The sequence below is a fragment of the Lytechinus pictus genome, chromosome 19, assembly GCF_037042905.1.
Source record: "Lytechinus pictus isolate F3 Inbred chromosome 19, Lp3.0, whole genome shotgun sequence".
In the NCBI taxonomy this organism is placed as follows: domain Eukaryota; kingdom Metazoa; phylum Echinodermata; class Echinoidea; order Temnopleuroida; family Toxopneustidae; genus Lytechinus; species Lytechinus pictus.
The window spans coordinates 4,618,905-4,635,125 of record NC_087263.1 but is presented as its reverse complement, the minus strand read 5'-3'; the positions used below and the strand labels follow the sequence as shown (position 1 = coordinate 4,635,125).

General features: G+C 39.1%; 1 protein-coding gene across 1 annotated transcript; it reads left to right on the top strand.

Annotated features, from left to right (window-relative positions):
• Positions 1 to 729: 729 nt before the first annotated feature.
• On the top strand, positions 730 to 8,917 carry LOC135157630 (protein LTO1 homolog). The gene is made up of 3 exons (XM_064113974.1): positions 730 to 891; positions 3,898 to 4,083; positions 5,134 to 8,917. Exons 1-3 carry the CDS (start codon positions 812 to 814, stop codon positions 5,255 to 5,257), a joined length of 390 nt encoding a protein of 129 aa, XP_063970044.1. The 5' UTR covers positions 730 to 811; the 3' UTR covers positions 5,258 to 8,917.
• Positions 8,918 to 16,221: the final 7,304 nt, after the last annotated feature.

The following is a 16,221-nucleotide window of genomic DNA, read 5'->3' as shown; positions in this document are numbered from 1 at the left end:
TGTTTATTATTCCTACAAAACAATCTTTCCATTTCCCATTTTCAGGTAAAATGTTTAATTAAAAATTTATATCGCTCACGTCGCGCTTCGCATTAGCATTAGAAACTTATGATTGACGGAGGGGTGATCGCGGCTTGTGATGAATTTATTATTATTATTTTGACTTTTAATGCACAAAACAAATTGTTCAACTATTCATCGCACTAACAGAGGGCAAAATGCTGTATTATAATTGCCTTTCAAAGTTTGGGGCATAATTTTCTCCCCATGCACTTTGCCCCCTAGCCCATCAACGCCCGGCCCGCTGCCAGCGCTTATTCATTGTCCCCGAGTCAGAGATATCAGAGATGTTTACATATATATATATATATATATATATATATATATATATATATATATATCAGATGTCGCGGAACCGGGGTTAATGGGGTGGGGCTTCAGCCCTGATTGTGTTTTTTTTTGCATGCTGCACAGCCTTATATAGCTCCCCCCACAAACACACACACTTTAATAACCATACCGCCAAAACATATCATATTTTTTATGCTCCCTTCATTTTCTTCGCTTTTTTGTTATGTTTGTAATTAACCTGAGGAACCGGGGGGGGGGGGGGGGATTCGCCCCGCGTCCCCAGAGCGCCGCCCGGCCTACATATAATACACGCAGCGCCAATTTCAACCCACGTGGTTTGTGTACTATGCACGTAATTCCCGGAAGAAGACCTCGATCATTGCATGCTGCATGCTGCCACAACAACACCACGCATCGTCTCATTCATTTCTCAGACGATACAACGTAGACGCAGCTTGAAATGGCTCAATTTCAAGAGGATAACGATTCAATGTGTGATGACAGTGACATTTTCGATAATGTCGTAATGGCAGAAAATAGGTTTGTTGAATTCCATGACGTTTTATTGCGATGTTATAGTTAAAAATTGTTATTATTACTGTGTTTTCCCTGTGACTTTGTATTTGTCCCACATATTCAATTCTGTGTAGGCTCTCATTTTAGTCATTCATTATTTTTTGTTTGTATTTGACTTTGCATGCGATCTCTCTTCTTCTGTATCTGTAACGTTATGATTATCATGAATGTATTTTATATGTGCACTTGCATTTGATAGCCTCCATACAGGCTGCCATGCTGGCCAATCCTGCTTTTTTTGTTTTGCCAGCTCCAGCCAGTTTGCCAATGCCAGTGAAAAAAAAAACGGAATGCAGCTGCAGATGAGTGGACTAGAAAAATTACTAGACTAGACTAGAGATTGAGATAAATGCAAAGCTCGAAGACCACGTGTGTAACACAGGTGGGGGGCACTCTGCCCCTCCTGGCGGAGCTCACCAGGATAATTAACAAAATGGGGGAACCGGGAAGGGGAGAAAGAAAGGGAAAGGGAATTTAAGAAAAAAAGTAAAAGAAAAGGGAAAGATCGAAAATGAAGAGTAAATACTAAAATAGGTAAATCGGAAGGAAGGTGGAAAAGCATGAAAAGGAAGTAATAAAGAACATGTGAGAAAGAAGAAATCATCCTGAAATACTATTAAATGAGTGAGAAAAGAGATGACAAAATGGAATGGGAATTCATGGTGGGAAAGGGAGAGAAAAGGGAAAAAGAAACGAGGGAAATAAGGTAGAATAGAATGAGCTAAGTAAAATGCTTGGGGGAAAGCTGAATTGAAAACAGATAAAGAAGAATACAAGAGCACGTCCGGGCTGCCAAGGATTAAAAATGAAGACCGGGAAGAAAGAATGGGATGGGGGATGACCACATATCACATCCACGTGTGTATTGCAATCGGGACAATAAATCACTGAACTTCAAGAGGTTCCTTAGTTGCTGTCCAAGCATTGCCTATGTCAATGTCCCTAGCCAAGGGCTAGACATGCCCCTTTTAATTTCATTTAATAACTTAGAATTTTATTTCCACAAGGCCAAAATTTTCTTGCTCGCTCGTGACTTTTTAGAAAATTTCCCATGTTGTGCTCCCTCAGAGTGTTTGGTTAATAAGCCTGTTCATGGTTGTAAACTGCGCACGAGCAGAAAAAGGTCATTGGAGACAACCATGAAGGTGGCTTTCAAATTCACTGACAGGCATTTGTGATTTGATGATGATTCATGTATTCCTTTCAAAAAATTTATCATATCCAAGCTGAAGAGTAATAAATAGAGCTTTCATAATCACTGGTATTTGACAGTAGCCTAAACAATAGTCAAATGTGCCAAAGGCAGACAATAAAACAGATTTCCAAACTTTATCCCTGATGTACTATTCTAGTCACTTGGTCTATACAATGCCTTTTGTTCATAGAATTTGAATACTCTACAGGTAAAGCTTACGCAACATCTCCATTTGAAAATGATAGTGCTTATCCTAATGAAAAATCACAAAGGTCATTAGAGAAAAGTTGATCATGAGCTAACCGTGAACTGGCTTATTACGCCTCTGCATTGAAGTATTGTGTTTTGTATCACCCCTATCCATGATTTCATTGAAAAATGCGGCCATCTTTAAAGTTTAAAATGGCTTAATCTCGAGAGGTTCCGGGGCTCCTCCCCAGACCCCACTCACATGGCACTGGCTTACAAATGGAAGGGTTGGGACTTATGGAGCATGGCCCCAAAAGTTTCACGACCAGCTTTTTTCCAGACAAAAAAATAAATGTAAGATATGTTATTTTCTGAATGTCACATTGTCAAAATCAAGTATGAAAAGGTAAAAAAAAATTCTCACTCACTTTGCTCGGAACTTCTATTTTTAAACATTATGCTACTCCCACATAGAGCTTCGTGCCAATGCTTGTGCATGATAAAAAAATCCTGTTCACATCACAATATGACCGGGAAATTTTTGGCTCTTGCTTCAACAATGCAAAGTTATACAAGATATATATATTTAGATGGACGTTGAAAATTAACATTGAAAAAAATAGACAAATAGGCCTAGATATTCAACAAAGACTGAAACAAATTTCTAATTTCTTTGCAAAAGGAAATTTTAGAAGGAAAAATACTGCAAAAAACCTTAACATGTAGAATCATGGGTAGGTTAAACTAGTAGATTCTGCATATTTTGACAAAGCAATTTTGTAATTTGATTTTACTTTGCAAAATACTAACGTTAACGATGACTATTTCAGCATCCTGACTTTGCCTTTGTTTTGTCAAGGAAACGTTTTGCAATGTTGATTGGATCTAGAGGTTAGACTCGGCCAGACAATTGAAACAGTGCACCTCATGCATGGTTTCAATGCATGGTTTCAATTGTCTGGTCAGCAATTGTGTCTGACTACGGCCATTCGCCTCCCTCCCCCATCTCAGTATACTTATCGCTCAGCTGGACAATCAAATCGCAATTCAACACGGTTTAAATTGTCCGACCAGTCTGCGGTCGTGTCTGGCATGGGCATGCCCCCACTCCGATGTTACCATGTCCATGGTCGCCACCAAGTCTTTAGTTTAGGCCTATGACAAATTCTATATTGCAGATGATGAGATGAGCACTCTCTTGAAGCATATTGATTTACCGAGTTACCCTTCCTATCTTTAACTTCTAAAATTAAGCAATTCTGAGAGACACATAATACCATCTCTATGCGTGTACTGAGCCACCATGCATGGTGGCTCAGTGGTAGAGCGCCTGCTTCATGAACAAGATGTCATGGGTTTCGAACCCCGGCCGAGTCAAACCAAAGACTTTAAAAATAGGACCTTCCCCTTTCTTGTTAGCTCGCTCCAAGTTTGAGAATGAAGAAGGCTAAAATTGCTAATTATACAGGGCTCGCAGTAATAAGCAGCTGACGTAGCTACCTTGGGTGAATAAGCTTCACCATGTATTCTTTGCTTTCAAGGTTTGTAATTTCCTTCTTTTTTTTTTTGCTGGTGGTCAATTTTAGGTGCCAAGCTGCTGGCTTTGAGGAAGGCTTCCAGAAAGGGGAGGAGCTGGGCAGAGAGCAGGGCCTAACCATGGGCATAGAGAAAGGAAGACAGATTGGCGATGAATTGGGCTTCTATTTTGGTTTCATCGTAACATGGCGAGCTGTGCTGAAGAATAAACCGGAAGATGATAAGAATGTTACCAGGTGAGAGAGTGGTGGAGAACGGGATGCTTTTATGATTGGGTCCATTTGGTACTGACCGGTACTTGCTAGGTCAGCTAAATCATAGACTTACTATTCATAAAAGTCCCTATGTATAGAATAATCGTCATAAAGAGTCAACATCATATGGCAAGGCACCACACTAAATCTTTTTCTTGGTGGCCTGATCGGTCCACCAAAATCATTCATTTCACATTCTTGGTAGCCTGCCAAGCAACTTTGGTGGCCCTATAACAATAGAAAACACTACATTTTATCAAAACTTTGGTAGCCCAACCAGACCACCAAGTGTGGACTTGGTGGCAGAATTTTGGTGGCCCTACTCTCATTTTTGGTTGCCCTGGACCACTGCTAATGTAGAGCTCTGCATAAGGACAACACTTATGATACTTGTCTTAAAGATTCTAAAAAGCTACAAAGATTAAAATCTAAAATTGTCACCCTATCCCAATACTTGATATTTGTTTTCATGTAGCAGGGGCCGCGGAAGCGGGGGGGGGCCCCCCACTTTTTTCCAAAACCTTGTACAAAAACGTAAAAATGACCATAGGATTGTGATTTTTTGCATGGTCAACCCCCCTACTTTTGGCTCAGCCCCCCCCCCACTTTGAAAACCGTTATGCGGCCCCTCTGTAGGCCTATATTTTTAAAAGGAAACACACCTTTAGCTATTTCATTTCAGTCGTGATCCTTACCAAAATTAATTTTCATGTGAGATCGTGAAAAAAAATCAACTAAAACACTAAATTTCATATCATCAACATTAAGTTTTAGGACATATTCATGAAGTGCAATTTTTTATGTAAGTGGAGCAATGATATGACGCTTGCCTGAAAGAGTGTTTAGTTATCTTGATAGACATATTTGAAAGCACAGCCCTTCACACCCAATTCAATTTTGATTTTGAAAACAGCTGCCAAATAGAGTTTGTTAGTCTAGCCGAATCCTTTCACTATGTAAATCTGTAAAGATATCTTACTGCAGTCTGTATCTCTAAAATTCAGATCTAATGTTGTCTTCCATTTTTTTTAGGCCTTTGAAGATTATTGAAAGCTTAATCAGCATCATTCAAGAACTGCCAAAAGAAGAGCCAAATAGTGTCAAGTACTGGGACATTGTTCAAAAGATCCGATCAAAATTCAAGCAGGTAATATAATATGAAATAATATGTGACCTGCCACCCCAAAACCAACAATAAGTCGACCAAAATGAATATTGCGATTTTTATTGAGCTTGAAAATTCACTTTGTAAGCTTTAAAATGATATATAATATGTTAAAATTGACCAACAATAACCATTACAAGTACTTGATCGAATGCAGAGGAAATTCAGCAAGCGCTTCAAAAATAAGGAGAAAACAAAGTTTGAAGTTTGGGGTTCACTCAAGCATGAGATGTGCATACTGTGTAATCTCAGTGAAACTTCCAAGCAGTCCGAAAAAAGTAGTGTCCAAGAAACTCTTGTATCTTTTCATTTATTCAACTTCACGACTTCAAATTTTCACAGTATGAAGAAGAATTGCTCATTCAGATAAGCTGTTTTCAATTTTTTGTTTTTGGAGACTAAATTACACTTTTAGCTATTTACAGAGAACCTTACCTGGTTACTTATTGTTGGTTTGGGGTGGTAGGTCACTTTGTCATTTGAACATTAACCCTAATAATCCAGGGGTATTTGGATTCTTGTCATTTACAGGGGGGGGGGGGCATTTTAGCCTCCCTTAAGATCTTCACTTTGGATCACATGATCGCAAGGAAAATTTGCACGATGGTAGAGAATGAAGTGAATAGGTAAAATATATATTTTTCGATTAATTAATTATGCTAATTTGTTCACTAAATGATACTTATTGCTCTAATTTCTTTAAATCACTTGACTGTGGTCAAAGGTTATTTTCGGTCAATGAACTGTCACCATGTTTGGGGGTATCAACAAAGGGATACGAAAGTGGCCAAACGTGGTTTCGAGCTCGGCCTGGCTCAAGTATTCGCAATTCTCCGTACATCGTCGGCAACCCGAGAACTCGATGTACAGATACAAACGGGCCTTGCTTTCGAAAAAATTTCGAATAGTAACGGTCATCCACGATTGCTTGAAAACCTGCAGTGGGCGGCAATTGGTGAGTTGAGTAGGCTTGGAAAAAGCCTGTTGCGACACAGCCGCCTTTCCCCACAACGGCAGGCTCTTGTGCAGTTTTTACCCCGGATCTTGCAGGGGCAACCCCGCTTCCCCGTTCCTTAGAAGCATGAGCCAGTCGGCCTACATGTGCAGCATGTCGATATCACCCAACGACAAGTCGGCCATAGATGTGTCTGATAGGTGTATAGTATCCATATTTTATTTTGTCAAGTAATATCAAACTCAGAAGCAAAGAGATAAATTTCCAATGATTTCTGAGATCAAATACAAATCAAACTTGGCCGTATTTTCACGACAATAATAATGCGATATATCACAATTGCACAATTTGAGTATTATCGTACGTACGTGTGTACATGCAGAGCTGCAGAACTGAAGAATAACGATCAGCGATCCAACAGAATAATCTACCCCACCCTCAGCAACATTTTTCTTCGCTGCTCCGAAATGATCGTGATACAGGTGCGTGCCTTATAGGGAAAGCGAATGGTATTCAACGTACATGAATTGCGGATGACGTGTCCCTATAAAATCTTAACCAAGCTTTTGAAATATCATGACTTCAAGAGTATTTGTGGATCTAGTTCGTGAAACTTGCACATAAGAGTGACCAAGTTTCATTGATCGTCTTCGATGACTTTCAGGTAACATGATTAAGGTCAAAGGTCTTAAGGGTCAATGAACTTTGACTATATTGAGGGTATTCTTTTTAAATGTCATCTTAACTTGAAAGTTTATAGATCACAATCCATGAGTTTCACGTCAGATGATTAAGGTCAAAGGTCATTTGTGTTCACTAAACTTTGACCGTGCTTAATAATAATAATCCGCATTTATATAGCGCTTAACACATCGGAAGGACGTCTCTAGACGCTTTACAGATATATTATTATCCTGGTCATCGGATCCTTGCATGCCCGCATGCAATCTATGCACCTCCACTCCCTGGGGAGCATTTCAACAAGAGTTCCAAGACTCAATTGCTAGGCATACTACATAGGCTTTCGCATCCTATTTAACCCATTTAACACCTGGGTGGAGAGTGGCAAATAGTGGATTGACGCCTTGCCAAAGGACGCTAGGCCATTGTGGGATTCGAACACACGACCCTCTGATTACAAGGCGAGAGTCAGAACCGCTACACCACAGCGCTTGGGGTATCAACATGGAAATCTTAACCAACAAGAAGGTTTTGAAATGTTTTATATGGGCCTATTTCATGAAACTTGGACATATAGGTAATCAAGAAGTTTCAGGTCACGTGATCGTTGTATATATTTTTATTTCTAGATTTTATATATTTTTAAATTTAAGTTTGAATAATAAGAAGATTCTGGCTGGGAGATGGTGGCCTGTGAATTATGTACCAACCGGGCTTTGCCCCTTAAATTGTAGGTGAATGGCCACGCCCAGTTACATTTTTATGTATACATTTTTTTAATATTTAGTTTCTGTAATAATTAGATTCTGGCTAGGAGATGGTGGCCTGTGAATTATTTACCTACAGTGCACCAGGCTTTGCCCCTTAAATTGTACATTGTAGGTGAACGGCCAGTCGGCCACGCCCAGTTACATTGTATATGCACTTTTTTATATTTAGTTTCTGTAATAATTAGATTCTGGCTGCGAGATGGTGGCCTGTGAATTGTGTACCTACCGGGCTTTGCCCCTTAAATTGTAGGTGAACGGCCACGCCCAGTTATATATTTTAGATATACATTTGTTTAATATTTAGTTTCTGTAATAAGTAGATTCTGGCGGGGAGATGGTGGTAATGTTGTAACCCGTCCCCGTTGCGGTACGGGTTAACCTGCCGGTATGCCCCCGATCGCGGGTTGCGGGCCGGGCCGAGTTCATTCTCAAACCCGCAGACCGTCATGCGAAAAAAAAGGGAGAAGTAACGACGCATAATAAAAACATTAACTATGAAAATTGAGTTAGGATCATGTGCTTCTTACGTGGCAGATTCTTTCAGAGACGTAGATATTTCCTTTTTAAAAAATGCTGGCGTATTTTTGTCTTGTGAACAGTGAACAGGACTGAGACAGTTCGACATAAATACATTGAGTTGCTCTTTAGAAGAAGGAGCGCGTGCCAGTGCAGCGCAGCACAGTCTAGTCAAAAGCAATCGCATAGGCCAATGAAACTCGATGTCGAGTTTCCCGTCCCATTTTTTCCAGCTCATAATGAGGATTTCATTATTCATTATTTTCCAGAAGATAAAAGTTTGACCTTTTGTAACCTTTGAACGCACTTTTATTCTGTGGAACTGTCTTGAAGCCAGGGAGCAAATCAATAATTTTTTTTCGGGGGTTCCATTTTCATTTTTTTGGTAATATTTCAGGGTCTCCATTTCTACCGTTTTGGAGGCTATTTTTTTCATTTCGGGGGCTCTTTTCAAATGCTACGTTTTTGTATTTTGAGGAATCCCTGTTCACTTATTAAATTAATTATTACTTATTGTTTAATATTGCATGATTTTAAAGTTATTTTTTTCATGCTTAGAATCTTGGATGTGGGTGTGTTTGTGTGGGTGTGACTATGAGTTGAACTTGGATATAAATGAATTCAATATCTAATTTCTACTCCATCTAATTCCAGTACTTGGCCATGTAATAAAGGCCCACATACCCTAACTTTTCCTGATGTTCTTTGAAAACGCAGATCTCCACGAAAATTGCATTTCTCTATGGGGGAGTCTAAATTTGGTGAGAATGAACTCATTCATAACTTAAATATACATGACAATGAAGAAATCATCTAACTTTATCGGCAGTTTTGAATAATATTCCCGAAATATAAACTCTGTCTGAAACATAAAATCACCATCATTGAGTCCTTTACAGAGCGAATTGTCCCCCAGAGCTCTGGCAGAGAGACAGAGCTCAGACTGGCTAGCTAGTACAAGCGCCAATGCGTACGTGCGTGAGACCCCCGGCGGCCTTGTAAAACAGATCGAGTTTTGTTTGATGATTTTTTTTGTCTGATATGCCGTATGACAACTCACCAATGCGAGGTTACTAGACTATGGGATTTGTTGAGGTAGCTCGACCAAACCTCGAGCGATGTTCGTGCAGGCTCCAATCCACTTCACTACCGCTACATCGGGTAGGTAGAGCGTAGTGTAGCAGAAGTGAAGTTGAGTGGAGCCTGCACGAACATCGCTCGAGGTGTGGTTGAGCATGCAGTGTCATTCCATTCACAAGAAAAAAACAAGAAAAGAATTACAGGTACTTACATGATATACAAGTAATTGTGACTGAAAAGCTTATATTAATGTTTTATATCAGTTCTGAATCTAGATCTATGTCAAAATAGTAAAATAATGAATTATTTTCAGAATTTGATTTTTAAACGCGGTCCAAATTTCATAACGCGGGCGGGCGACGGGAAACTGAACATCGAATTTGCTGGGCAGCCTGGGCTACATATCATGTAGCTAGCGCGCGCTGAGCTGCGGCTCCGATCCGAGGAGTTAATTGCGCAATGCTTTCGATTACGAGATCAGAGCCGACCCATTTCGGGTACAAAGTAACCAAAAAAAACATTTTCTCTCCGGAATAAAAGGCGAATTTGCAAATTGTAAGTAAATTCACTCTAGGCTAGGTTAGTAGTTGGCATATATTTTCGTGATTTGAGCCTGTATAGTGTGGGGATTGCAGAAATAATTTTCATTTTTCAAAGATAAATTTACTTGCGGGTTAAAACCCGACGGGTCAGCGGGTCCCGCTTGCAAATTATTGGATTATACGGGACGGTACGGTTCGGGTTTTCACTTGCGGGTTACAACATTAGATGGTGGCCTGTGAATTATGTACCTACCGGGCTTTGCCCCTTAAAATGTAGGTGAATGGCCACGCCCAGTTACATTTTCATATATTTTTTGTATTTAGTTTCTGTAATAAGTAGATTCTGGCTGGGAGATGGTGGCCTGTGAATTATGTAGCTACCGGGCTTTTCCCCTTAAATTGTAGGTGAACGGCCACGCCCAGTCAGATTTTATATGCACATTTTTTTATATTCAGTTTCTGTAATAAGTAGATTCTGGCTGGGAGATGGTGGCCTGTGAATTATGTACCTACCGGGCTTTGCCCCTTAAATTGTAGGTAAACGGCCACGCCCAGTTACATTTTTATATATACATTTTTTTAATATTTAGTTTCTGTAATAAGTAGATTCTTGCCGGGAGATGGTGGCCTGTGAATTATGTACCTACCAGGCTTTGCCCCTTGAATTGTAGGTGAACGGCCACGCCCAGTTACATTTTTATGTATACATTTTTTTTATATTTAGTTTCTGTAATAAGTAGATTCTGGCTGGGAGATGGTGGCCTGTGAATTATGTACCTACCGGGCTTTGCCCCTTAAATTGTAGGTGAACGGCCACGCCCAGTTACATTTTTATGTATACATTTTTTTTATATTTAGTTTCTGTAATAAGTAGATTCTGGCTGGGAGATGGTGGCCTGTGAATTATGTACCTACCGGGCTTTGCCCCTTAAATTGTAGGTGAACGGCCACTCCCAGATACATTTTTGTTTATATTTAGTTTCTGTAATAAGTAGATTCTGGCTGGGAGATGGTGGCCTGTGAATTATGTACCTACCAGGCTTTGCCCCTTGAATTGTAGGTGAACGGCCACGCCCAGTTACATTTTTATATACATTTTTTTCATATATTTAGTTTCTGTAATAAGTAGATTCTTGCCGGGAGATGGTGGCCTGTGAATTATGTACCTACCAGGCTCTGCCCCTTAAATTGTAGGTGAATGGCCACGCCCAGTTACATTTTTGTTTATATTTAGTTTCTGTAATAAGTAGATTCTGGCTGGGAGATGGTGGCCTGTGAATTATGTACCTACCGGGCTCTGCCCCTTAAATTGTAGGTGAACGGCCACGCCCAGTTACATTTTTATATATACATTTTTTTTTATATATTTAGTTTCTGTAATAATTAGATTCTTGCCGGGAGATGGTGGCCTGTGAATTATGTAACTACCGGGCTCTGCCCCTTAAATTGTAGGTGAACGGCCACGCCCAGTTACATTTTTATATATACATTTTTTTTTATATATTTAGTTTCTGTAATAAGTAGATTCTTGCCGGGAGATGGTGGCCTGTGAATTATGTACCTACCAGGCTTTGCCCTTTAAATTGTAGGTGAACGGCCACGCCAAGTTACATTTTTATATATACATTTTTTTAAATATATTTAGTTTCTGTAATACCTAAATTCTGGCTGGGAGATGGTGGCCTGCGAATTATGTACCTACCGGGCTCTGCCCCTTAAATTGTAGGTGAACGGCCACTCCCAGATACATTTTTGTTTATATTTAGTTTCTGTAATAAGTAGATTCTGGCTGGGAGATGGTGTCCTGTGAATTATGTGCCTACCAGGCTTTGCCCCTTAAATTGTAGGTGAACGGCCACGCCCAGTTACATTTTTATATATACATTTTTTTTTTAATATTTAGTTTCTGTAATAAGTAGATTCTTGCCGGGAGATGGTGGCCTGCGAATTATGTACCTACCGGGCTCTGCCCCTTAAATTGTAGGTGAACGGCCACTCCCAGATACATTTTTGTTTATATTTAGTTTCTGTAATAAGTAGATTCTGGCTGGGAGATGGTGTCCTGTGAATTATGTGCCTACCAGGCTTTGCCCCTTAAATTGTAGGTGAACGGCCACGCCCAGTTACATTTTTATATATACATTTTTTTTTATATATTTAGTTTCTGTAATAATTAGATTCTTGCCGGGAGATGGTGGCCTGTGAATTATGTAACTACCGGGCTCTGCCCCTTAAATTGTAGGTGAACGGCCACGCCCAGTTACATTTTTATATATACATTTTTTTTTATATATTTAGTTTCTGTAATAAGTAGATTCTTGCCGGGAGATGGAGGCCTGTGAATTATGTACCTACCAGGCTTTGCCCGTTAAATTGTAGGTGAACGGCCACGCCAAGTTACATTTTTATATATACATTTTTTTTTTTATATATTTAGTTTCTGTAATACCTAAATTCTGGCTGGAAGATGGTGGCCTGCGAATTATGTACCTACCGGGCTCTGCCCCTTAAATTGTAGGTGAACGGCCACTCCCAGATACATTTTTGTTTATATTTAGTTTCTGTAATAAGTAGATTCTGGCTGGGAGATGGTGTCCTGTGAATTATGTGCCTACCAGGCTTTGCCCGTTAAATTGTAGGTGAACGGCCACGCCCAGTTACATTTTTATATATACATTTTTTTTTATATATTTAGTTTCTGTAATAAGTAGATTCTTGCCGGGAGAATGTGGCCTGCGAATTATGTACCTACCGGGCTCTGCCCCTTAAATTGTAGGTGAACGGCCACTCCCAGATACATATTTATTTTGTTTATATTTAGTTTCTGTAATAAGAAGATTCTGGCTGGGAGATGGTGGCCTGCGAATTATGTACCTACCGGGCTCTGCCCCTTAAATTGTAGGTGAACGGCCACGCCCAGTTACATTTTTATATATTTTTTAATATTTAGTTTCTGTAATACCTAAATTCTGGCTGGGAGATGGTGGCCTGCGAATTATGTACCTTACCGGGCTCTGCCCCTTAAATTGTAGGTGAACGGCCACGCCCAGTTACATTTTTATGTATACATTTTTTATATATTTAGTTTCTGTAATAATTAGATTCTGGCTGGGAGATGGAGGCCTGTGAATTATGTACCTACCAGGCTTTGCCCGTTAAATTGTAGGTGAACGGCCACGCCCAGTTACATTTTTATATATACATTTTTTTTTATATATTTAGTTTCTGTAATAAGTAGATTCTTGCCGGGAGATGGTGGCCTGTGAATTATGTACCTACCGGGCTTTGCCCCTTAAATTGTAGGTGAACGGCCACGCCCAGTTACATTTTTATATATGGTCAATTCCAGCCAAAAGTTGCATTTTTCCATTTTTAAAAATTTCTTTTCTGAGCAATTTTGTTTATACTGTTTATAAGTATACAGTTTAAGGTTTACAAAAGCACATTTATATTTACTATACCCTGATTCATTCATAAAATACACAATGTGCACTCTGTTGCACTTTGGTACTAAGATTTCATAGAAAGTGTACAACTTTCACCCATCTCTGGCTCCTGGCATGCAAAGGGTGCTGATGAAAAATTCCACTGTCCATGTGACCTCCAAGCAGTAATTTACCATTAGCTGTATTGTTTTACATGCTGCAGTGAAACGGTGAGGCACAAAATACATTTCAATTTGTGTATATTCGATGTCCCATAAGTCACAGTTTTGAGCATTAAGTTTACCTCATATGCTGCCATAGACTCCTGCAGACAAGCATTGGACTTTTTTATCTACTACAGTACATGCTTGCATCAACAAATCAAGCTGCATCTGCATTGGACTTGAAATAGCTCTACTGGGGGGACATACATTTAAGTCCCATAAGTCACAAGTCCCATAAGTCACATAAACAGTTCGTAAACCATGCCACCTTAAAGCTGTCCATGACAGCAAAGAGAGAGACACGAATGCTTAAAAGCTGGAGGGCAGTCTGCTGACTGTCAGAAAAAAACAGTCAGAATATCATAGGCAGTGCATGGGAACAAAAAAAAAACTTGCAATGTGTGCACAGCCCAGAAAGAAGAAGAAAACTGAATATGATCGCTAAAATGCAAAGCTGAGCACAGGTGAATTGGGTTTGTTTCACCCTAGCTTTTATTAATCTTTTAGGTCTAGATAAATCTCTTGGTTTTCTTGTCCCTTAGAGTATGCATCCACTGTTTTACATATGATGTGAACTTGGTATATAGTTCCATGGAAACTTGACCTATTGCAATGTCCCATCAGTCACAAATTTTGTACAGTAGTTGAGGGACCCTCTGGATCCTGTCAAAATAAGAGCACCAGTCCTCAGGTGCATAAGGCTACCATGAACAGAGCTGTTAAAAAGGCACATACAGCACTCCCTACCAGCCCCTGTAAATGCCAAAAAGTTGTTCAGAAGCTTGCAATCAAGTTTTCTCAGAATCATTCCTGCCGCCTGTCAATAGAAAGGAACATGCGCATATAGAGTACCGAAGTGTGACGTCACGATGTCATTGACATCGAATCGGCCGGTTCTAAACTGAGTTGCAGCTGCACAATCGTCTATACACATTTGTATTTGCAAAAAGGGTGATGTGTGTTGTCCCTGGTTGTTACCATCATTTTGAGAGTCGTAACAGGGCACCGTTTCATAAAGCTATTCGTAACTTAAGATCGACTTTAAGAACGACTGGTGATCCTTGTGGTAAATGTTATCATAAATTGGCAATGTTTTAGCGTGTATAAAGAAAGGATCACCAGTCGTTCTTAAAGTTGTTCCTGACTTACGAACAGCTTTATGAAACGACCCCCGGGTTCTTTTGTTTAGAACCAGGCCGCCATGACACCATGGCCCTCGGGTTCTTTTGTTTAGAACCAGGCCGCCATGACACCATGGCAACTGACGTCATTGCTTCAGTACTCTATAAATGATGATGTCCTTACAGGCATTCTGAATTTCTATGAAAGAGATGACATATCAACCCAAGCAGCTCGCTAAAAAGAATTTGTGATAGGGTTCACATGCACCCCCATGATATATTTTTTAACAAACTTTTTTGTATTGCCTGAAGTGTATAGTTAATGAATCTTGATGTTCCCTTTGCCAAACCGTGTCCCATGGGGTTCCAAATTGGCAATTTTTGGCGGCCATCTTTGATTTTAATGAAAATCCAATTATTTTCATATTTTTTGCACAGACAATGGTAAAATCTTCCATGTAAATGAATACGCTTTTTACTATACAAGTATAGATAGTAAAAATCAATTGCAATTGTTTCTAGACAGTTCAGTTAATAATTTTTAAAAAGGGTAAGAATTTATGCCAAAATTTTCATGTTTTTGTCAAAAATTTGCATGTGCACTAATATCCGTTTTATCATAAACATCAACAACTAATGAAAAATATCAGCATTCGACACGAAAGAGAATATATTAACGAGAATATTGATATGCTTCATGGCAGTAATAATGTGTTAATTTGCTTACATGTAACACACTGAAAAGGTAACTTTCTTACCATACTGTACGAGACGGATAGAGAAAAGCAACATTTATTTGTCCCATATCTGTAACAATTATGTCCTATCATTATGTCCCATCAGTCACAATGGAAAGTGTGTACATTCTTATTCTAATTGTTCATTGTTCATCTCTTTGCTAAATATTTATGATTGTAATTGTTTATTGATTATTTTGTACTTGTTTGATTACAGTTCTTAAAGCCTGCTGACAAGTTAAGAAGCTTTTTTTTTTTGAGGGGGTTAATGTTCCCTTTATATACATGAAGTGCATGAAAAGATGTTTCTGCCCTTTGTTGAATTTATTTTTGACACAATGGCATGAATTATTAAAGGTGTCATCTTATTAGGGAATATTTTTTCATGCTGAAATTAAGTTTGACTTAAAAAGTAATTGAGAGGAAATGTAAATTCCATGAAATGAGATAGGGTCCCATCAGTCACATTCACTTGTCCCATAAGTCACACACGATTGCACACAACTACTGAAACAAATGAAATGAATCAAGTCCAATTCAAGTACTGTTAGTGAGCCCTATCACTGGTTAATCTCCAAGCCCAAATCTAAAAACATTGTCATAAAACTGAGATAGTTATGGCACTTTGAACAAAAGAGCTCAATTTGTGTGGTCCATCGACGTCCCATAAGTCACAGTGACATTTCTGAAGATCTAGCACCCTATGCAACCAAGCTGAAAGCATACATTTTTGTATATAGTAAGTTTCAGCATTCTTCTTACAGTTTAATAAAGTAAATCCATGTTTGTGCAGCTACTATTCCAGATATGCACTTCAGTTACGTGGAAAAAAGTATCAAATGTCCCATAAGTCACAATGGAATTGACCATATACATTTTTAAAAATATATTTAGTTTCTGTAAT